The sequence below is a fragment of the Ipomoea nil genome, unplaced genomic scaffold (assembly GCF_001879475.1).
Source record: "Ipomoea nil cultivar Tokyo-kokei standard unplaced genomic scaffold, Asagao_1.1 scaffold1303, whole genome shotgun sequence".
Lineage (NCBI taxonomy): Eukaryota > Viridiplantae > Streptophyta > Magnoliopsida > Solanales > Convolvulaceae > Ipomoea > Ipomoea nil.
Window position 1 is genome coordinate 895,921 of NW_017617731.1, and position 24,545 is coordinate 920,465.

Sequence of the window (24,545 nt, forward strand, 5' to 3'; positions counted from 1 at the left end):
AATCCGACTAGACGAAATAACATGCCCTAAGACATTACCTTGTTCAACCATAAAATGACATTTTTCAGAATTTAACACAAGATTACTCTCTACGCATCTTTTCAAAATAAGTGAAAGGTTATGTAAGCAGGTATTAAAAGAGTCACCATAAACTGTAAAATCATCCATGAAAACTTCAATCATATGCCCTACATAATCAGAAAATATACTAACCATACACCTTTGAAAGGTACCTGGGGCATTACAGAGGCCAAACGGCATGCGTCGATATGCAAAAGTGCCGAAGGGACATGTAAAAGTCGTCTTTTCCTAGTCTTCTGGAGCAATTGCAATCTGGAAATAACCTGAATAACCATCAAGAAAACAAAAATAAGAGCGACCAGCTAACCTTTCTAACATTTGGTCAATAAACGGTAAGGGGAAGTGATCTTTTCTTGTAACAGCATTCAACTTCCTATAATCTATACAAACTCGCCACCCATTTTGAATACGAGTGGGGATCAGTTCATCATTTTGGTTTTTGACAACCGTAATCCCTGTTTTCTTAGGAACCACTTGAGTTGGGCTAACCCATTTGCTGTCTGAAATTGGATAGATTATCCCGGCTCCAAGGAGTTTGATGACCTCTTCCTTGACTACTTCCATCATGGGCGTGTTTAGCCTTCTTTGTGGTTGACGAGATGGTTCTGCTCATTCATCTAGAAGGATTCGGTGCATGCAAGTGGATGGACTTATCCCTTTGATGTCTGCAATTGTCCACCCAATGGCAGTTTTGTGTTCTTTTAGCACTTGGACAAGTTTTTCCTTTTCTATGGCAGACAGTTTAGTTGAAATTATGACTGCCAATGTTTTATTTTCTCCTAAGAAAGCATATTTAAGGTGTTCAGGAAGGGGTTTCAATGCGGGGATCGGTGCTTGCACAACAGATGGTAACAATTTTTCACTAGAAGCAGGTAAAGCCATATAAGAAACATTACTTTGTTGGTGCAATTTAGGACAATGATTCAATGATGCAATAATTTCGCGTAAATTGTCACTCATAGCAAATTCATCATTTTCAAGGTGTTCACAAATAACAACTTCCAATTTATCTTTACCATTAAATTCAAAAACTTCTTCAACCAATGAATCAATAATATCAACAGAATAAGCAACAAAATCACCTCCAGGGTATTTCATAGCATTATAAATATTGAATGTAACAACATTACCATCAAATTCCATAGTAAGTGTGCCACTATGAATATCAATTTTTGTTTTTGCAGTTTTTAAAAATGGTCTTCCTAACAGAATAGGTGCAGAATGGTCATTATTTTCCATATCTAGCACATAGAAATCAATAGGGAAGATTAAATTATTAACTTGCAACAATACATCTTCAATTACACCCCTAGGATATGCATTAGACCTATCGGCCAATTGGATAACTACACTAGTTTTATTCAAAGGTCCAAGTTTTAAAGACGCATACACAGAATATGGCATAACATTAATAGATGCTCCTAAGTCTAACATGGCTTTCTCAAGTTTAGTATCGCCTATCATACAGGGAATACTAAACATACCTGGATCCTTGCATTTTTCAGGAAGCTTGCTTTGAATTACAGCAGAAACATTCTTACCCATTAGCACTTTATCACCCTTCTTTGGCCTTTGTTTCCTTTTTGTTGTACACAACTCCTTTAAGAACTTAGCATACCTAGGAACTTGTTTTATTGCATCAAGTAACGGGATATTCACTTCACAATTTTTGAAAGTTTCATATAACTCTTCATCTTTCGTTCCTTTTATAGATTCTGACAAAGCTTGGGGGAATGGGGGAACTGGTTCATAATCAGTAGGGTTGGGAGACTTACCTTGAGATTTTTCATTGTTGTTAGTTCCCTCTTTTTCTTGGTTCACTGATGGGGTAGCAACCGCAGGCCCTTCAATTTCCTTACCACTTCTTAACACAATTGCACTTGCATTTTCTCTTGGATTAACCACCGTTTGCGAGGGTAGTTTGCCAGAACTCTGTGATTCCAACCGACTTACCGTAGTCGCTAGTTGACCCATCTGCCTTTCCAAGTTCTGAATACTAGCCTTCGTTTCTTGAATACTAGCTCTTGTTTCTTGTTGAAATTGTTGTGTTTCCTGCTGAAACTATAAAGTGTTTGTAGCAAGGGTTTTAACAATTTCTTCTAAATTCATACCTGCGCTAGAGCTTTGGACTGGTTGTTGTTTGGAAGGAAATGGTTGTCTATACTGCTGAAAATTGGGGCGATTCTGAACAAACTGGTTTCCTTGTGAGTTCCCATAACTAAGGTTTGGGTGATCCCTCCATCCAGGATTATATTTGTTAGAAAATGGATCATACTTACCTTGAGGTTGCCCAGGAAAACCTCCAGCCATGTTAACTTGTTCAGTAGGTTCTTCTTGAAGAGTTGGGCAGGCATCAGTTTGGTGCCCAACTACCGAGCAAATTCCACATGCTTTTACAGATTGCACATTGCCGACAGCTAATTGACGAACAAGAGTAGTTAAACCAGTAATTTGTTGCTCAAGAGCAGAAATATTTACCTCATTCACTTGCTTAGACGGTTGGACTATTCTATTGCCAAACTGTTGAGAATTTGCAGCCATGTTTGCAATTAGAGTTCTCGCAGCGTCCGGTGTCTTGTCAACTAAAGCACCACCGCTCGTGGCATCAATCATGCTCCTATCAGTCGGAAAAAGTCCTTCATAAAAGTATTGAATGAGTAATTGATCACTGATTTGATGGTGTGGGCAGCTTGCACATAACTTTTTGAAACGCTCCCAATATTCATACAATGACTCTCCATTGTTTTGCCGTATACCACATATTTCCTTTCTAATGTTGGCCGCCCTTGAAGCTGGGAAATATTTTTCAAGGAACATTGTCTTCAAGTTGTTCCATGTGGTGATGCTCCCGGAAGGTAAATAATATAGCCAATCCTTTGCTGAATCTTTCAAAGAAAATGGGAAGGCTCTCAACTTGATTTGTTCTTCAGTAACCCCTGTGGGTTTCATACTTGAACACACCACATGGAAGTCCTTCAAGTGTTTGTGAGGGTCTTCACCTGCAAGTCCATGAAAAGCAGGCAAAAGATGAATTAATCCAGATTTCAGCTCGAATTGTACATTAGCATCCAGAGCGGGAAAGGTGATGCATAAAGGTTGCTGATCCTAATTTGGAGCACCAAGCTCTTTTAAGGTCTGATTTTGAGCCATGGGTCCCTCTTCTAAATCGGAATTGGTAGAAGGTTGGGGATCGGTAGCCAGATCACTAAACTCTAATTTCCTCAAAGCTTGATTTTTCCACCTGCGTACAGTTCTTTCAATTTCTGGATCGTACGGCAAGATTTTTTGATTTGCAGATCGAGTTATAGGCATAAACAAAAAGGAAATATATTGCAGCAATTATGTAAAAGTAACGAACGAAAAGATTTTTTTTTTTAATTTTTTTTTTGGGACAAATGAAAAACAAATAAACAAATAACAAAATAAATAATTAAATAAATAAACAAACACAAAATAAGCTAGAAAATCTCCCCGGCAACGGCGCCAAAATTTGGTGAGCTGTCGTAGGCTTCCAAATTAAAACCTTACAAACGTAGTAGCGGGAGTAAGGATCGATCCCACGAGGAGTAACTAGTTTAACTTTTGTGCTCAAATTAAAGGTAGGGGGGTTTGGAATATATCGAGAATAAAGATAAAATAAAAGAGAATTTAAATAAACAAGAAATTTAATTGAACGAATAAAGCAATGAAAATAATATATCGAAAACACTTATAATAGGAGACCTTGGTTAGTAAAGATCCACCACCGGAATTCAACACTGATCATTGATTAATAAAGTAATTAATATGCAATTGAATATTTGTCGTGAAATTATTTCATTTCTGTTTTCCCTTAGTTGTAGATAAATAAATCACAAGCGTGAAATTTACTCACAGGTTTTAATTAGGAATATTTATGTGGGCAGCTTGCACATAGTTTCTTGAAACGCTCACAATATTCATATAGGGACTCTCCATTGTTTTGCCTTATACCACAGATTTCTTTCCTAATGTTGGCCGCCCTTGAAGCTGGGAAATATTTTTCAAGGAATGATGTCTTTAAGTTATTCCATGTGGTGATGCTCCCAGAAGGTAGATAGTATAGCCAATCCTTCACTGAATCTTTCAACGAAAAGGGAAAGGCTCTCAACTTGATTTGTTATTCAGTAACCCCTGTGGGTTTCATACTCGAACACACCACATGAAATTCCTTTAATTGTTTGTGCGGATCTTCACCTGCAAGTCCATGAAAAGAAGGCAAAAGATGAATTAACCCAGATTTTAGTTCAAATTGTATATTAGCATCCAGAGCGGGAAAAGTAATGCATAAAGGTTGCTGATCCAAATTTGGAGCTCCAAGCTCTTTTAAAGTCTGATTTTGAGCCATAGGTTCCTCTTCTAAATCAGAATTGGTAGAATCGGTAGCCAGATCACTAAACTCCAATTTTCTCAAAGCTTGTTTCTTCCACCTGCGTATAGTTCTTTCAATTTCCGGATAGTACGGCAAGAGTTCTTAATTAGCTGATCGAGTTATAGGCATAAACAAAAAGAAAATATATTTTGATTTGCAATTATGTAAAAGTAATGAAAGAAAAGAAAATTATTATTTTTATTTTAGTTTGGGACAAATTGAAAAACAAATAAACAAATAACAAAATAAATAATTAAATAAATAAACAAACACAAAATAAGCTAGAAAATCTCCCCGGCAACAGCGCCAAAATTTGGTGAGCTGTCGTAGGCTTCCAAATTAAAACCTTACAAACGTAGTAGCGGGAGTAAGGATCGATCCCACGAGGAGTAACTAGTTTGACTTTTGTGCTCAAATTAAAGGTAGGGGGGTTTGGAATATATCGAGAATAAAGATAAAATAAAAGAGAATTTAAATAAACAAGAAATTTAATTGAACGAATAAAGCAATGAAAATAATATATCGAAAACACTTATAATAGGAGACCTTGGTTAGTAAAGATCCACCACCGGAATTCAACACTGATCATTGATTAATAAAGTAATTAATATGCAATTGAATATTTGTCGTGAAATTATTTCATTTCTGTTTTCCCTTAGTTGTAGGTAAATAAAGCACAAGCGGTTTAATTACCCCTAACTACTAAATAACCTAAGACAAGCGCTATAGATTTAATTTAATAGCAGCAATAGGAACTAGGAAAACCGACAAACTAAATAACACAAGCACAAGCGGTTGCATTTAATTTAGGAAAATATTCTTCCCGAGTCCAATTATCACTAAGCCGTCAATAGTTAACCCAGTTGCTACTGAATATTAGAATAATTTGTAGCACAACATTATCTAATATAGCAAATAATTATATCAAATAAATAACTAGTAGGCCTCCCTAGCAATTAAATGATACAACTATTCAAATAATTTAGAAGAATATTTAATACTCAAAATGCATAAAAACATATATATATAATAAAATTAACCTTACAGCGTTATGAACTCCGGGGCTTCAATTCACTAAATCAACTTGAAATTAGCCACAAATGGACATTGATAACAACTTCAACGAATACTATAGAGGAGGAAAGAATGAACATTTTACAATAGGAAACTCCTACTATTTATAGCATTCTAAAAATAGGCCAAACTATTCTCTACCACACGTTCCCTATTTTTGTGCCTCACTACCAAGTCTAGCTGCTTGGTCTTGTCATGATTGGCGCACCACATTTGACCTGCACAAAACAACATCTAAAGATTAGATTTATAATATATATATATATATATATATATATATATATATATATATATATATATATATATATATATATAATATGCAGAAAGATTAGATTTATAATATATATATATATATATATATATATATATATATATATAATGCAGTACGTATTGTATATATACTATTATTATGCATCTTAGCTATATATTATATTATATATATATTATATTATATTATATATTACTTTTAGTAGGACGCAATATATATAGATTAGTATGTAATCTTATATATATTAAATATTATATTATATATATATATATATATATATATATATATATATATATATATATATATATATATATATATATATATCTAGTACTATATTTTGCTCATTAATTGTTAAACTCTAAAAATAACTAATTGTTAAATAATATGAAATAATTAATACGAAAATATTATAAAAATGTACCTAAAATATGAGTGTAAAATATGTATATCAACATGTTGATAAGCGGTGATTCTGCGAATAATGGTACATCTTCAAACATAATTGTATGTTTCTCATTTTTCCCTTGCATGCAAGTTGCAACTAACAACTTTGAATAATTCAATGAGGATTTAGATATCGAGAATTGTGTATGAATTTAATAGTCAAAGCAAAATAGGTGGTTGACAAATGTTTAACTTTGACGATTTTGTTGTTGTCAATATAGTAATTTACCTTTTTTTCTTTCTTTTTTAAGTTGGCAATAACTTCCATTTCTGTCGCTTTGATTAAGGTATACAGACTCCATGATTGGATTTTGGTGCGTGCAAGTTGGGCAACAACACATGACCCCAAATTTTAGAGGGTCCAATATTTATTTTTGACTTATCTATTTAAGAAATAAAAAAATACAACTAATCCTAAATCTCATTGATTTTTTCACAAATTACTTTTATCTCTCTCCTAATCACCTGGCAAACCATAGTCTGGGCTATTGGTACATATGCTATTTTTAGTTGCCCTAATTTTAATTCAAATTGGAAGTGAATTAAAGTAGGAACTGCCATTCAGCTAGTGTTACACCATTCATACGTATTTCAAGTAAAAATCATATACTTTACACTATTAGTTTTAAAGATTGATGAGCTTATATTTTTGGTAGGACCTCATTTTTTTTATAAGAATGAGACCACAAAAATTCAAAAACAGCCCAGACTCAGAAAACCAGGTGGTACAATATACTCTCTTTAATATCCTAACATCATCTATCATAGGACAGACCAAAAAACTCTGGACTCTTGAGACATCATAGTATTGGTGGGGGAGGAGTTTCCCAAACATCAAACACATTCTCTTCACTGTGAAGAGCAAACAATCGATCCCCGCCAATCGAGAAATCGCAGATCGAGCCACCATAGCTGCGATGAAGCCTCGATATCTGAACCCAATCAGGGCCAGAAAACACTGAAACACTGTCATTCATGGAAGAAAAAAGCTGGCCTTGATGCAATGCCAGTTTAGGGTAGCATGGTTTATCATGCATCTTCCCTTCCATCGGCCGGAGGTTTTTTGAACGCGTCCACCTTACACTCCCGGCACTGCTCCTCAGGTCCATGAACCCTAAATCCTCATACTCATTCACCACGCACACCGAGCTGGTTTCTTCCAAGGCAATCATGTCCCTCACCTTCCAACCATCTGAGATGGGCTGCCAACATAGGTTTTAATATGTACAAAATATGTACACTTACAATCTCCCCCTTTGGCAATTTATTTGGCAAAAACTAGTAGCACTTTAATACTTTGGGCAAACAACAATTAAATAATTTTTATTAAAAAAAAGCCCTTAGAATAAGTGCCATACAATAACCTAAGGTAAGAAAAAACATTACCTAAAGCTCTTGTAGACCATGTTCCATCCGTGAACTCACTGTATTAATATAGATGATAACCAACAAATAGATTAGCTAAATAAAAGCTGATCGTCCAATAATAATAAGTTTCACTGTTACGATAACAATAACCATAATAGAGTCGTAGTCAAGCCATACCAAAAAATTACCATATGTTGTAGTCATAAGTCAAAAGAAGTAGTCAAGCCATACCAAAAAATTACCATATATATGTTGCAGTCATAAGTCAAACCAATACATCAACCACCTAACTACTACTCCCCCTTTCTTATGTCCCCCATTATTTCATATTCCAAAAAACAACCAGAGGTTTACCAAAACAAATCCTATATGTTGCAGTCATAAGTCAAACCAATACATCAACCACCTAACTGCTACTCCCCTTTTCTTATGTTCCCCCTTATTTCATATTCCAAAAAACAACCAGAGGTTTACCAAAACAAAACTCCCTCTTTCCAGAATATATCTCCCCCTTAATCCATAATCTCCTTTTTTGCCAAATATGTGACAAAATGAATGGTGAACATCATTAGCGGATCGGTATAACGTGCTAACGGGGTGCCCGACCCTCTTTCCCGTAAAATAGCAAGAAACTTATCCAACATTCATCCATATTGATCAATATTAATTGCCATACACCAAGAAGGTAGTGTTGCCATATTCATTCCATGTTCGCAATATATAGTAGAAAAACAATTCAAACATTCTTTATAAAAAGCTATCACACAACCAACAACACGAGAGTCTTAATAACATGATAATCCAAAAGATATGATAACCCAAATAATATGGTAACCTGGATAATCTGATAATCCGAAGAGTTTCAACCAAAAAGATAATCCGATATCCAATAATATCCACTAAAGCCAATAAGAGAAACCATATAAGGAGAATCCAATAACTAATACCAGATAGCTTTTGCTTGACGATGAGATAGAGAAAAAAACTCCATAATAATTCCTTTTTGATTTTTACGAAATCTTTTGCCACATGAACCTGCACAAGTGAAAATAGAAAAGAGAAACACAGAACAAGGTACTTGCAATCTTGAAAACGACTTAGCAAATAACAAAGAAGCACAAAAATTCAAGAAATTTTCAATTTGGGTCAAACAAGACAGGAAGATGATTCAGGCACAGAATCACAACAGATAGCATGAAAAACACACAACCAAAAAAAAACACACGGCCATGACCGGACCAAACAAATAACACAGAGAAATAAACACATTAATCAAATTGCACCAAATTTATCATTCAAGCAAACATGTTTTAACACAGGAAACATCAACAAAAAGAGAAGGTGGATAGATAAGAAACTAATAAGACCTGAACACTTGGCTTTTAAAAAGTGAATCCAAGATAGCTTTTATCACTGCTTAGCTTTAAGACTTAATTGGATTGCTGACGCCCTAATTTTTGATGCCACAACTCAGACTCATTTATGCTGGACCTGCAACAGAGGATATCATCGCTTACCTTCCATAACACATTGCTTTTCATTATCCATAACGCTGCAGTTGTCTTTGGTGAAGCTAACATTCCAGTTTTGGTCGCAAAGTTGGCTAATGCTTATGAGGTTGGCATGGAGTACGTTTACCAGTAGTACCTTTTTCAACTTGGGTAGACCTGCAACATTTAGAGTACCTACTCCGGTTACTTGTCCTTTTACTCCATCACCAAAGGTTACTTCACCGTTGCTTGTGTTTATGTCACTTAGAAATTTTACGTTTCCGGTCATGTGACGTGAGCAACCGCTGTCGAAGTACCATTTTTCATCCCTACCTGCATTTTTAGTGTGAAAGGATACAAGACTGGTATCTTCAGATTTCTTTACCCATACTTGTTTGATAAACGGAGTAATGTACTTATGGCTATGTTTTTCGGCCCTTTGTTCTTTGTAGAAGTAATAACACTCAGGTTTGACGTGTCCTCGTAACCTGCAATAGTGACACACAGGATTATATACCTTATAGTTAAACTTGTTACGTACTGTACCTCGTGTTTGCCTTGCTGAGCCAGTGGCAGGCGCTGATTCACGATATTGTTTAGCTGTGCTTGACTCAGGAGTATCTTCTGGACGTGGATCAAATGCCTTGACAAAAGTAGTTTTGTCTTTGTTAGTTCCACCAGTAAAGCCAATACCAAACCTTGCACAGGATTGCCACCCAGAACCAAGAATTTCATCAAGAGTTGAAGTGGTATCCATCATTTGAATTTTCTTTTTGTAAGTACTCAGTTCCAGCTTCAGCTCCTTGACTTCTTGTTTCAGTTTCTCTTGTCGGTCAGTGTATTCTTTAATTAATGCATCCCTATCTGCTACTTGACCTTTGAACACGTTTACAGCATTTTGCAATACTCTAACTTCACTAGACACTATACGATTTGCTTTAAGTAATGCTTCCCACTTGGGATACAACTTGTTAAACTCTACTTCGTAAGATAAATCTGGTATTTCAAGGTCTTCCGCCGAATTGTATTCACCACCCTCCGTGTTAGATGCATCTCCAGGTTCTGAACATGTCGCAACTCTAGCAGTAAAAGCTACAAAATTACCGAACATTTCTTCTACGTCAGAGTCGGCAGCTTCTGATTCAGGTTCATCATCACTCCAAGTTGTGGCTGTCATGGACTTCTTTCGCCTAAGATAAGTTGGACATTCAGCTTGAACATGACCAAAGCCCTCACACTCGTAACATTTTATTCCTTTGTTGTTTGATTTTTCCTTGGACCGGGCTGGACGTGAGGCAGCAGTTTTTGAGTTTGACATGCCAGTTTTTGTACCAGTTTTCGACATGTTTGAGCTTGCTCCTTTTTGAAATTTTTTGTTTTGTGAATTCTTCTGAGATACCTGTTTCAAAAAATTAGAAAACTTTTTAGTAAAAAACGCAACTGGATCATCACCTGATTCGTCTGGGTTAGTGGTATCATCATGTTCTTCAGTGACAAATGCAACTGTCTTTTGTTTTTTGGTGTGATCAGTAAGAATTTCCATTAGATGAGCCACTCATTTGTTCTCCCAGCCATCGTGTTCTTGAATAGCGGTTACTTTCATCTTGAATCTCGGAGGTAAAGATCTTAGGATTTTTTTGACAAGTTTTTGTTGGGAGAAAGGTTTTCCAAGAACTGTTGCTCGATTAGCTAACTCTTGTATGCGTTCGTGAAAGCTCGCAATATCTTCGTCCTCGTTCATACGTAGTTCCTCAAATTCAATTTTTACCAGCTGAAGCTTTGACTGTTTAACTGAACTTGTACCTTCATAGGTGGTTTCGAGTATTTCCCACGCAGTTTTTGCACAATCAATACCTGTAACCAACGAAAATTGATTTTCATGCATTAAGGAATAGATTGTGTCAAGAGCCTTATCGTTATATCCAGCAGTTGTAATTTCAGCTTGAGTTTTCTCGGTTTCAGGTTTTATCACTGGTGGATCACCGTCATTTTCTCCAGGTTTTGTAGGTGGTGTCCAACCGGTTAGTACCGATCGCCAAACCTGGTCTCCTTGAGCTTTAAGGTGAGTTCTTGTTTGTGCTTTCCAATATGCGTAGTTGTCACCTGTAAGCTGGGGAAGTGGCCTGAATCTTTCCATTCTAAAGTACTTAGCAACCAGTGAGACTGAACAAAGTAATAATATGAAGAACAAAATTGAAAGCCGCTGAACGCTTAAAGATAAGGGACATGGAATAGCCAGATCGAAAGACTAGTAATTTAAGTCTCCTAGCTCTAAAACCAATTGAAATAATGTCGTGAACCTTAAAATAACAGAACCTAAAACTTCTACTTGATTTTTAAGATGAAATAGAATTAAAGTTAAATTTCGCTCGATTATTTTTTGTTATTTAGAGACAGTAAATAACAGAAGCAGAAATTAAATCAAGTACACAGCGATTTGTTACGCAGTTCGGAGCGCTTCTCCTACGTCTGCGGGGCAACCCACAGCCCAATCCACTATAGATGTTCACCGAGGAGTTTTACAATAGAACAATACATTAGACTATCACAGCCTTAGCTATCATACTACAAACAACCTTCCTAACATCCAACCTGGACTGTGACGTGCATGCCTTGATAACCCTCGAACAGTACTCCAACTGACTCAGGCACAGACCGTAGCTCAGCAGAATAATAAAATATATTTGATTCAATTCGTTAGCAGTAATATGATGTTCACTTCTCAAAATAATATTAAATCTCAAATTGGCAACTTCCACAATGATCTTCCTTTCCTTTTATAGTGATGAAGCTTCCAATTTCTCAAGGCACAAAAGTAGCTTTCCAACATAGTAACTCATTCTCGGCCATTCGTTTAAACACCACACATTTTGCTTGAACCATAATCTGTTAGTTGATTTCCCCATCATATCACTAATAAACAAGAGCCACTCAATCATTCACCATATGATGAATAAAAATGGTCCAAGAGCTTTGGCTAACCTAAGTCTATTATTTATAAAAATAAATTAGCCAACATATGTTTTAATATGTACAAAATATGTACACTTACATTTATTATCCTTGGGTCTTTTTCTCTTATATATTGCCCGTGAATTCGAAACCCCGTAATAATGGTTTTGTTTGCTTCAGTTTTGGGTGAAATGCAACCTCACCTCCATGTCAAAAGATAAATTGTTATGTTTAAGAAGGTAAATTTTCTTCTATTACTATATTATTATTTTCTTTTTGTTTTAGACCATGAAATGTCTGAGCATGTTCTAACTGTGTGAGACGCCTTTGAATAATTCAATGAGGATTTAGATATCGAGAATTGTGTATGAATTTAATAGTCAAAGCAAAATGGGGAGTTGACAAATGTTTAACTTTGACGATTTTGTTGTTGTCAATATAGTAATTTACCTTTTTTTTTTTCTTTTTTGGTTGGCAATAACTTCCATTTCTGTCACTTTGATTAAGGTATACAGACTCCATGATTGGATTTTGGTGCGTGCAACTTGGGCAACAATACATGATTCCAATTTTTAGAGAGTCTAATATTTATTTTTGACCTATCTACTTAAGAAATAAAAAAATATACAATTAATTCTAAATCTCATCAATTTTTTCAAAAATCACTTTTCTCTCCTAATCACCTGGCAATTCAAGTTGGGCTATTGGTACGTATGCTATTTTTAGTTGCATTAATATTAATTCAAATTGGAAGTGAATTGCCATTTAGCTAGTGTTACACCATTCATACTTAAAAAAGTATAGGTTGTTCAACTGGAATAAAGCTTGGTTATTTACATTTGAGGTCAAAGGTTTAATTCTCGTCATATATAGTTTTAAAGATTAAGCTTATATTTTTAGTAGGACCTCATTTTTTTTTATAAGAATGAGACCACAAAAATTCAATAACAGTCCAGACTCAGAAAACTAGGTGGTACAATATACTCTCTACAAAAATTCAAAAATAGCCCAGACTCAGAAAACCAGGTGGTACAATACACTCTCTACAAAAATCCAAAAACAGCCCAGACTCAGAAAATCAGGTGGTACAATATACTCTCTTTAATATCCTAACATCATCTATCAAAGGACAGACCAAAAAACTCTGGACTCTTGAGACATCATAGTATTGGTGGGGGAGGAGTTTCCCAGACATCAAATACATTCTCTTCACTGCGAAGAGCAAACAGTCGATCCCCGCCAATCGAGAAATCGCAGATCGAGCCACCATAGCTGCGATAAAGCCTCGATGTTTGAAACCAATCAGGGCCAGAATACACTGAAACACTGTCATTCATGGAAGAAAATAGCTGGCCTTGAACAATCCCATCCCACCATCTCCCCTCCCCAGCGACTCACAGGCACTGATCACAATCTTCCCGGAATCAATCCACACTGCATCATTCAATATCTGGTAATCAAGATTGATTGAAGGGTGTTCTTCCATCATCCAATCATAGACATGAGCCATACTCCCATGAATCACGCAGCAGCCGCCGTCCGGGCCGGCTCTGATGGAGGTGCCATCCTCGGGGGCACGGCCTGTCATCGACCGTGCCAGGCGGAGACGGTTGCCGTCAAATGGATGCCACATAGCTTCCCTGACGTGATCCAACACCCCATAAAACAGGGCCTCTCGGCAAACAAGCTTCTCCGGGACATTTGCCGGAATGTAAAGCTCCCCTGTTCTGAGAAGGTCGAGGATTACGGCGAAGCAATCCGGGTTCCGGTCAATGAAGTGTTCGGTTATAGTGGCGTCCGACAGGCTCCAATTATCGTCAAACATAGCTCCGAACAGCGAATTCCGGCCGGCGTTCGCCAGCGTCATGGCGGTGGTTTCAAATACTCTTCCGCCTACATTCAACCTCACCCTATCTCTCTGAATTCCCATACTTAGCAATCGGTTTGAATTTATCACCTCCGGAAAATTTTCCGGCTAGGAAACAAGATCAATCCTAGAAAATATCTTGAACTAAAAAACGAAAAATTCTTGAATTCAACAGCCTCTATAGAAGGAAATATTGATTACATGGAGCAGGAAATAATCACAGAGACAAAAGCAGAGTTCTTCTTGAATACGGATCATCAAGAACAGGCCAAAAGTAGTCGGAGAAGAATGAAGAGGAAAATGATCAGAAGTGGAGAAACTGAGGTATAGTAATTTACTTTTTAAGTCTTCCATTTTGGTAACGGAATTCTAAATATGGGTCCGATTTACGATGCTTTAAAAATTGGAATCGATCAGTCTTTTTATTAATCTTTAGTATCTTTAGTATACGAAACGATCAGTCTAAATTTATTGAATTAATGAAATTAATGATTCCTAATTACGAGTTGAAAATAAATATGAAACGATTTGCATCTTTTCGATTTCCATATACAACCTTTGATTAACCGATATTTTACATTTATAATGTCCAGTGGACTCTTTGATATCTGCAACTTTTTCGTTAATCCTCAATCTTATACTTATGTTCTATGCTATCTGTTTCCTTGTGTTACTTAGTTAGTTAGTTGTTTTAATGAAGTGTACATGTATATTATTATATTAATGCTTTTGATACTTATTTTGGATCGTGATTGTTTCTGGTCATGTGTATGATGACCTCAGGCACATATTTACATAATATATTTTTTTTTGACAAAATTTTGCAGGGAGGTGATTTAGGCTGCAGGTTTATTGAGGGTCCACTGGCTGCTTATGAAGATAAAAATAGAAGTTAGTCAATGAATTTCTGTAAGAGTTAGCATTAGGTATTAGGGATACATAAATTATCTGTTTTAAAGTTTTAGCTCTTCACAGTTGTGTGTGGTTCTCATGTAACATGAAGTTTTATTGCTGTAATATAAATGCATTGTATATAACTAAATATAATAATTTACCTTATCCCTGAAGCTTTATATTCCATTTTGCAGTTATTTCTATATCTAATCCACTTTTGTCTAACTTCCATAAAGTTCCAATCTACAAAGTAAATGAGTAAATTAACAAAAGCACTCTTAATTTAACAAAAAGAAATTTTAAATCTACATTGCCAGCTGGATAGTTGCGTACTGTATGTCTGTATCTGAACATGGTGAGAAAAAATCAAGAGTTAATACCCAGTTTGATCCTCTGACTATTAGCTAATACTTGATTTAGTAAAGTATTAAAAGTACTTAATTTAATCCTCTTACTTTTAAAATCTCACCTAATATGGTCTTCCGTTGTAGTTGTTGTCTATCTACCATTATTTTGAGGGCATAAGCGTCATTTTAGGTGAGTCCAAACCCGTTTCTTCATATGGTCTCTGTCGCGACTCAATTGACTAGCCTGAAATAGAGGAGGGGGTCGCATCTTGCTGCTCAGCCGCCGAACCACCACATGCTACGCCGGAGCTCGTCGGAGGGGAGGTGTGCAACGCTAGAAGGTCGCCGGAACACGCCCATCCATGTCACCTGCTCGTCGATCTGTTGCTGCCGCTGGCTACGTCGAGCGAAAGGAAGGGAGAGACGAAGAGGAAGGAGGGTGAGAAGGTTGAAGAAGACGGGGGCTGTTCTTGTTTGTTTTTGGCGAGGGAGAAGAGGCTGAGGGCTGCTTGTCGATCTTCTGCAAATGGCGTGTATAGGGCTGAGGAGGATATATATGGTAAGGGGTTTTCTCCCTCGACAATCGGAGGATGCTATTGGTGATAGGGAATGGTCGAGAACATCCCCTGCTGCTTAGATTGTTGATCGGAGGTCACCGGAAGTTCTGCGTTTTGTTATGGGATCGGCGAGTTTCCAGCGTGCAGAGGAATCTCGCAATGGAACATGCGGTAATGGGTTTGCCTGGGAAACAATGTGGGGTTGTGTTCCATTATTGCGGGATTTTAAAAATGGGTCTTGATTGTGACTCGTTTGTGGCCTAGGCTTCTCAGGATAAAGCATACAACGGTTCGACGTTTGAGCACCCAAACGAACGAACCCGGCGAAATAGAGCACGGGCAGAACACAGCTTCAAGAATAGAGTAGGAGCAGAGATTTTGTAGCTGGGAAAACTAAATTTTCTGTGTTGTGTGTTGTGTGTTGTGTTCCAAGTCTGTAGTTCTTCACTACTTGTTTCTGCTTGTACTTAAAACTGCTGCTCCCAAAACAAGTTTATATAGGAGATAGGTACTTGATAGCATTCATTTGACATTTATTCTGATATTTAAAAATCCTGTTGTAACAGCCCAAGTTCCTCCAAAAGCGCAAAAATTATTAAAAATGTCAACTCAACTGCCACATAAGCAGGTAACCTGCTAAAATTGATGATAACCTGCTATTCGGTGAAATTGCATACATTTGAAGTGTTTAGTGGCCTTAATTGTAATTTTTGGAGTGTTCAGTGACCTAATTGCATCTTTTTTTTCATTTAGTAGTCTGATTATATTTTCAAATTACGTTCAGTGACTAATTTTAACCTTATTTCATTAAAAAATATGAAATAATTAGGAAAAAGTAAACACTTGGATAAATACATGCTATGTAATGTAGCCACAACTATAACAAAAAGTGATGAACCTGAGGGCTGAGCCCCCAACCCTGGTTGCTCTCACCCACAGTTTGAGCAATCAAAACACTTCGGCCCCACCTTATTCATCCATCTCCTGGACCCCCCATCACGTCCTGCCTATACCACCTTCAATTAAATACTCCAAAATAAGCTCCCCAAACGGAAACCGCCACGTGCCCATCATCCTCAGCTCTCTCCTCCGATTATATGCTTCGTTCTATCCTTTCTCTCACATGCCACCTCTCTGGCTCTCTCTTCTAAGACTTCTCTCTCTCTCTATCTTGTCTTCCCCGTACATCTAGTAGCCAGCCGCCATTTCTGGTTAAATTTTCCGGCTGCCCCTCGAATCAAACCCAGCCCGCACACAGATATCCTCTCTCTGTACTCACAACATTAAAAACATAAAAACATGCATCTCTGTATGTCAGTTCCATTCTACATCTTTAACTCGACAACTTTCATGATTTGAGCTCGACCCAAATTAGAACTCTTAACACTCTCAAAAGGGTAGCCTTTACTTTCTCCGTTTCTTGAAAGATGTTCAATGTTTTGTAGCTTAAACAAATCAAGATTATCGTAATCGTACTTTTTTTGTTTGGTGGGGTTTCTTGATTGTGTATTGTTGTACTAGCTAGGATGAGTTTGAGGGCGGTGGAGGAAGAATCGGGGTCGGAAATTCGTCTTCCGGCGGACGTGGACTGGGAGATGTTAGACAAATCAAGATTCTTCTTCCTCGGCGCGGCGTTATTCTCCGGCGTCTCGGCCACGCTCTACCCGATAGTGGTGTTGAAGACGCGGCAGCAGGTGTTGACAGCGCGGATCCCCTGCCTGAAGATGTCGGCTTCCATGCTCAGAACCGAAGGGCTCCGGGGATTCTACAGGGGATTCGGGACATCCCTGGTGGGAACCATCCCGGCGCGTGCGCTATACATGGGCGCGTTGGAAATGACGAAGAGCAGCGTCGGGACGGCCGCGGTCCGGCTGGGGTTCTCCGAGGCATCCGCGGCCGCCATAGCCAACGCCGCCGCGGGGCTGAACGCGTCCATGGCGGCGCAGGTGGTGTGGACTCCGATCGACGTGGTTAGCCAGCGGCTAATGGTGCAAGGAGCCGGAAACGGCGGATTCAAAAGCTACAGCGGCGGATTAGACGCTTTCCGGAACATAATTTACAACCATGGCGTCAAAGGATTATACAGAGGATTTGGGGTTTCAATTCTCACATACGCCCCCTCCAGCGCGGTATGGTGGGCTTCTTACTCCGTATCCCACAGAGTAATTTGGGAGAGAACCAAGAAGGCGGAGGGGAAAGCCGCCTCGGTGGCGGTGCAAGGGCTGAGCGCCGCCGTGGCCAGCGGCGTCTCCGCCATTGTCACAATGCCGATGGACACCATCAAGACAAGAATGCAAGTGTTAGACGGAGGAGAAGGGAATAATAATATGCGGCGGCCGCCGACGGTTGTTCAGACCGTGAGAAACCTAGTTAAGGAGAGTGGGTTTTGTGGTTGTTACAGAGGGTTGGGTCCGAGGTGGGCCTCCATGTCCATGTCTGCAACCACCATGATCACTACCTATGAGTTTCTCAAGCGACTATCAACCAAGAGACAAGAAAGATTTGTTTCATTAACTTAGAGTAGCAGAAGATGAACAATTAAGAGAGGCTTTTGTTACAATTACACGCGTTGTTGTAGATCTTATTTTGTTTTAGTGTAATAGTGTTATGAATCTTTTATGGTATACTAGATTAATCCCGACATATATTATATTGAACCCCTTGAGACTTTGTTAATTTACCAAATCCTAATAATTGATTAGAGCAACACTAATATATAGTAGGTTTTTTTCTAGGCCTCGCTAAAGACATGGTTTTTTGTCTCCAACGTGAAACCCACCCAAAAAACTCATATTATTGCAAATTCATTTTAATCTCTCTCATCTCTCATCTATCTTCCATGTCAACTTATCTCTCTTTTGTCAGCATGGGCAACTCAGTTGGTCACAAGAATGAAGTTTGTGAACAATGATCCGGGATCGAGTCTCACTAGTGACAATGTGAGAGTAACCTCTCAAGTGAAGGGCCCTTTGGGAGAAGAGGAGTAAGCAAATGTCTGTGTCCAACTAATTACAATGATTTACATTCTCTCATATGCTATGTCGGACCGAGTCAATACCCTCAATGTTCACAAGACTACAATCCACCTCAACATCTTTTCCCACCACAAGATTACTCTCCAAATCCATACCCTTCACCCATTCATTACACACCATACCCCCAAGACACTCATCCCTCATATGATCATCACATTCATTCACCAAGTGTTGGGAAGTTTGGAGTAGATGAGGAGACCTTGGCATTGGCTAGGCGTTGGGGGGTCACTATTGTACCCGATGATGACATTGAGGATGATGGTTATCTCATGAGACCAAGTGAAGAAGAGTATGCTAATAATAAATGGGAGCAAGAACCTCAACAAGAATGTCAACCATTTGATCAAGATCCCGAGATGAAGTTGATGATGGCCAACATGTTTATGCAAATGAATGAGCTACAAGTTCAAGTAGACAACATGACAGCTCAAATACAAGGTTTGGCAACTCAAGAACCCGTTCAAGATTTTTCTTCCAATGGGGAGGTTTTACAAGAGTTGCTCTTGCCAAACGAAGGTCATGTGTTTGAAGCAAATGAAAAGATAGGTGAGGACCTCAAAGATAAAGATGAAGATGATGAGGTTTATGATGAGTGCATTGAGATGGAAACACCAAGTTGGGGAGAGAGTATAGGGTTGCACGGGAATGGTGATAATGAACAACTTGAAGATGGTCCAATTGAAGAAGTGCAAGAAAATGATGGTGTTGAGGAAGAAACAAAAGATGAGAGTGTTGAGGAAAAAAGGGAAGAGAATATGGAAGTTGGTGACAAGGATCACATTGAAAGTTGCCCATTTGAAGAGAATTTGAAGGAAAATGTAGTTGGGAGAACGCAAGGCTTAAATGAAGAACTCCCTTTAATGGAGCATGTTGAGAATTTTAGAAGAGTTTGGGAACCGGGAGGAGTTAATGGTTTTGAGAGTATTGGCCCACATTGGCCGATATTCATATCTAAGGACTCCCAATTCTTATTGGTGAATGACAAAGTCCCAAAGTTCTCCTTGCTTATTCAAGATGGGAAATGTCAAGAAGAGAAAAGGTGTGGAACTAAAGAGAATGATCAAGCTCTTGTGTATTATCATGATCCAAGGTTTAGAAAGAAGACACCATTTGATTTGTGGATTAAAAATGGATTTGAGGAAGGGGCATGCTTGAAGTTTGATTTGGATGAGCATTATTTCTTAAGCTTTAAAGTGGTTATGTTGAGCTTAAGGGAACATATTGATGGCCACCACTTGAAGTGCTATTTGGAAGAAAAGATTGAAGAAAAAGAGATGAGAATTGAAGAAGAGAGCATATTCTTGGAAGTGGGTCATTGTAATTTCTTTGAAGAGAATATGCTACTTTTGAGCTTAAAGGAGTTCCTTAATGCCCGGCATTTAAGGACATTTATTGAAGAGAAAGTGGATGGAGAAAAGGAACTCATCTTCATCTAATCATGCATGGATAGTTCCTTGAGAGGTTGAGTCGAGCTAGCGACGTTAAACTTAGCGCTTCATGGGAGGCACCCCATGTTATCTTTCATTTTATTGCACTTTAATTTCTTCTTTATTTTTCTTAGCACTTTTATTTTTGTTATATCATGCTTTCACCTGTGCTTTCATGTCTATACGCTCTTGACTCTAGGAGTGACACTAAGGAGTATGCTCAATTCCAAGAAGGCTTCATGATGATTCTTTGGCACAAGAAGATTCATTAGGGGAGTCTCATCTACCTTCTCTACTTTCTTTAATTGTGTATAGTGCTTTACTTGGTGTAGATAGTAGAGATTGTGCTCCTTGTGTTTATTGTGCTATCCTTCCCCCCTTGTTCTTTGTTGTCTTTCACATCGAGGACGATGTATCCTTTAAGTGTGGGGGAGGGGATAATTTGGGTGTTTTCTATAAAAAATTGATTTTAAAAAAAAAAACTTTGCTTGGATGACTCATTGTGCATAATGTTTGGTAAATTACCTTTCCTTACTTGAAGTTGTGATTACTCCCTCTTTGTTGGTTGGTGGTTTGTTTTAGTGGAACTTGTTACAATTCAACTTGTGATTGATGAGCCAAGTGGTAACTCATGATTGATCTATTCTCTTGCCAATAACCTTAGCTTGTTAATCACTTAATAATTGAATCAATTCTTGATCTTGTGTGTTATGCATTGCTAGTGAAGGCTTATGTGAGATTCTGGTCATGGTTGTTTTGCTAGAACTTGCCTCATTAATACTCGTGTGAAGTCTAAGGTTTGCATGCTTAGAAATGATTTAGGCCATTTTTATTTAGCCCGAGCCTTTCAAGCCTACCCCTTACATATGTTATTACCCCTAGTTGTCCCCGTTGAGCCTTTTATTTGTTTAATAAGTGCTAAGCACTTGTCCCCTCTTTGTGATTGTTTTTCCTTGTGTTAACCCTCATCATTTAACCCTCAAGCCTTAGCCAAAATGTTTCCCTCCACCCTTGAGAGAATAGAGCATTTATTCTTTTTCTTGGAAGAGATCTTTATTGGAGCTTGTTTTGTTAGCAATCCTCTTGATAATTTTGTCTAAGTGTGGGGGTCTTGATTCGTTGAATAAGTTTGTTGGTTGATTTGAAATGAAAAAAAAAATGAAAAAAGAGAATGTTGAGAAAATTGAAAAAAAAAAAAGGTGTTGAAAAAGAGATGAATTGAGAAAAATGAAAAGAAAAGAAGAAGAATAAAAGTTTGAAGTTTGTTTTGAGATTTGTACTCAACCCCCACCACTTTAGAGGTTTGTTTGGTCCTTAAGTCTTATTTGCTCCTTAGTCCATAGAAGTTATATCTCTTCTAGCTCCAATTGTGAATAAATGTGAAGTTCTCTCCTTTGTTTATTTTCCTTACCTCTTCTTTGTTAACCTTTCACCCTTAGCCCCATTACAAGCCAAATAAAGACCTACTTGATCTTAGTATGCAATCTTAGAGTTAAACTAGTGGGAGTATGAAGGGCAAGCCTATGGAATCTCATTCAAGGCCAAGTTTTGCATAATTTCAACTTAGCATTTGTGCACACTTGATCCTCACGTACTTTAATGGTTTTGGTGCTTGGTTATTGGCTTGAGAATGGAACTTGTGTGCCAAGCTAAGGTGATTCTTGAAACAAGTTGTTCTATAGCAAGTTGGATTGTGGTTTGATTGGTTGTGCAAAATGGGAGTGTGATCAATTTCATTGCTAGGAAGGTGATTTATTTCTTGTTTTTGCTTGAGGACAAGCAAAGGTTTAAGTGTGGGGGAGTTGACAAGTGCATAATTGTTCATATTTATACCCCATGTCTACCCCATATTTAGCCTTGTTTTGCTTATGAAGTGTCACAATGTTGTTCAAAATGATTTTTATTTTGCTCATTTGATCCATTATGCACAATTCATTATCTTTGAGTAGAAATGAAGGATTTTAGATCATGTTGGATGCATTTGGAGTCAAGGGGAGCCAAGGTGAAGCTAAGGAGATGGATGCAACACTTCCAAAGGAGCAAAAGAGTGATGTTTTCAATGGCGTTGATCATATGGACAAATTAAACAAAGGCAAAAGTGGAACAAGTGTCAACAAGCTGAAATTCTCGCATGGATTGTCCACTATTCTGTTTTCGGGCCATATCTCGGTCTAGAAGTATCCAAATTAAGTGATTCTTGTTCCATTGGAAAGAACACTCAAAGATCTACAACTCATATTCAGACATCAAAGCCTAAAAAGGAAGACACAGGGGTCGAAATTATTCTTGAAGTTGAAGTTCCAAACTTACAATTCAAAACTGACCACTATTTGGTTTTTGGACCATATCTCATCCTAGGAATGTCCAAATGAAGTGATTCTTGCTCCACTAGAAAGAAGACTCAAAGGGCTACAACTTTCATGAAGACCATAGTTCCAAAATATAACTTTTTGAAGGCCAAACGACACGGCCAAGTGCACGGCCGTGTCTGTGGCCGTGTATTTTCTGTGCATTCCAGTAGCTACTGCTGTTTTGGAGTGTCACCTCTGCTGCAACTTTTATAAACTCCGTTTTTTGTCATTTTTGCTTGGTTTTGACTCTTGTTAGAACCCTAGACACTCATTTTCATTCTCCTTCATATTTTTAGGTTAGAATAGGCTTAGATTTATGTTTCTTAACACTTTTGAAGCTTGTAATCTTGGATTTGAAGCTTGGATTCCAACATTTCAAGATTCCACCATCCATTTTCAATAGAGAAGCTTCTTCTCCCTTTTATTTCTTTATCTTGCAATGTTTATGCTTTACACTTGTGTTTTTGTGTTCTTTATGCTATTGAATCATGAGTAATTAGTTTATGGACTTGAGTTAGGGTTGTATTTTCTATCTTGATGCTTGATTTGTGATTATTGCAAAAAAAGGGGGAAGAACTCCAACCTAGGGTTCATGTGTTTGTAAAGGTTTTGTATTTATATCTTGTTAATGTTTGATGTACACATTCATTAGCTTGTTTTTGGAGGATTCCTTGCCTCAACGAGAGTTGGGTGATGAATCCAAGCCACTCCTTGCATAGACCCGATTTTTCCTATGAAAATTGGGGAAATTGGGGGTTTTAGATGCTTTGTATGCTTGATGGACTTGGAATTGATACACCATGAAAGCGGGGCAATTCCTTGTTCTAATCCTTGTTTATTAATCATGAGAATGGTTCGTAGAGTAGGATACCTTTGTGCATTCTCGATTGACTCCTTGGTTACTTGTTCTCCCTAATCCCTTAGGTTGTTAAAACATCTAGATGATAATGCTCCCTAGCTTGAGTCCTATTTCTTTATTTTGTGTTTATCTTTGTGTATATGTGTTAGTCTTATCATTTTCTTAAACTTGTAGTTTGCTTAGCTTCTTGTTGATTGCCTAGTGCTAGTGTCTAGTTTCTTGTGATTGCGTATTGCGTGCCATATCCCCCAATCCCCTGAGGACGACATAACACACCCGAGCTCACATCTTATTTTTGCTATATCATGTACAACATGCTACTAAAGTCACAAATGTAGATTACAGTATATATAGAATTTTAGATAATATCTTTTTTTTTTCTAGAACACAATAAATAGCAGTTAAAATAACAATTTTGTTTTTCTAAAATCTGTAATACATAATAGAGCATACATTATTACAGATGAATCTAACAAGTAGGACAAATAAAAAAGATGAACTTACTTTGACCTAAACTCTTGGAATTCCTCAAAATCCTCATTGAACCAAAGCTTCGTAGCATCATATGAACTGGTTATTCTAACCTCACCTGCCAAAAAAAAATATATACAGATATATTAGTCTAAAAGCTGGATTGATTAATAGATATTAGACAGAAAAGTATAGATAAACTCACCACTAACAACTTTAGCCCGACAGCACTGAATGACTACAATCAGTGGTTCTTTCGAATCACTATTGTAATAAGGCATAAGGGAAGATACATGTTCATTCCAAAGTGTACATGTCAGGGTATTGTCACTGGATTCCAAACAGAAAAAAAAAAGTATTACATTAAAAAATCACATCATCAGTTTATAATTGATTCAAAGTTCATTTTTAAAAACTTACGCATTGTCTCCAATTTGAAAGTCAATGAGTTTGGTTGCCTTTCCACCTATAATCTTGTCCACAGGATTATAGATCTCAATGACCCTTCCAATCACATCTGCCAATTTACCAAAAAATTAGAAAAAAGTACAGAAACATGTTAGGAAGATATTAGCAGTTAAGTTTAGTAAGATAGTAACAAATATAAGAAAAGTAAAGTTAGTACCAATCAGTTCCTTGTCATTAACATCTGCAGGATCTTTCAAAGCAA

The 24,545-nt window shown here is 37.5% G+C and overlaps 2 protein-coding genes and 1 long non-coding RNA gene across 3 annotated transcripts; 1 reads left to right on the forward strand and 2 right to left on the reverse strand.

Moving 5' to 3' along the window:
- Positions 1-12,530: 12,530 nt before the first annotated feature.
- LOC109185006 lies at positions 12,531-13,337 on the reverse strand. Its single transcript, XR_002054915.1, has 2 exons — positions 13,138-13,337; positions 12,531-12,583 (listed from the first exon to the last, which is right to left on the reverse strand). It is a non-coding gene; the product is annotated as an uncharacterized LOC109185006 (long non-coding RNA).
- A 63-nt stretch (positions 13,338-13,400) lies between these two features.
- On the reverse strand, positions 13,401-14,013 carry LOC109185002 (BTB/POZ domain-containing protein At4g30940-like). The gene has a single exon (XM_019334999.1). It carries the CDS (start codon positions 13,995-13,997, stop codon positions 13,401-13,403), a length of 597 nt encoding a protein of 198 aa, XP_019190544.1. The 5' UTR covers positions 13,998-14,013.
- A 2,804-nt stretch (positions 14,014-16,817) lies between these two features.
- Positions 16,818-18,384, forward strand: LOC109185028 (solute carrier family 25 member 44-like). Its single transcript, XM_019335028.1, has 2 exons — positions 16,818-17,129; positions 17,258-18,384. Exon 2 carries the CDS (start codon positions 17,259-17,261, stop codon positions 18,249-18,251), a length of 993 nt encoding a protein of 330 aa, XP_019190573.1. The 5' UTR covers positions 16,818-17,129; position 17,258; the 3' UTR covers positions 18,252-18,384.
- The last annotated feature ends 6,161 nt before the right edge of the window (positions 18,385-24,545 follow it).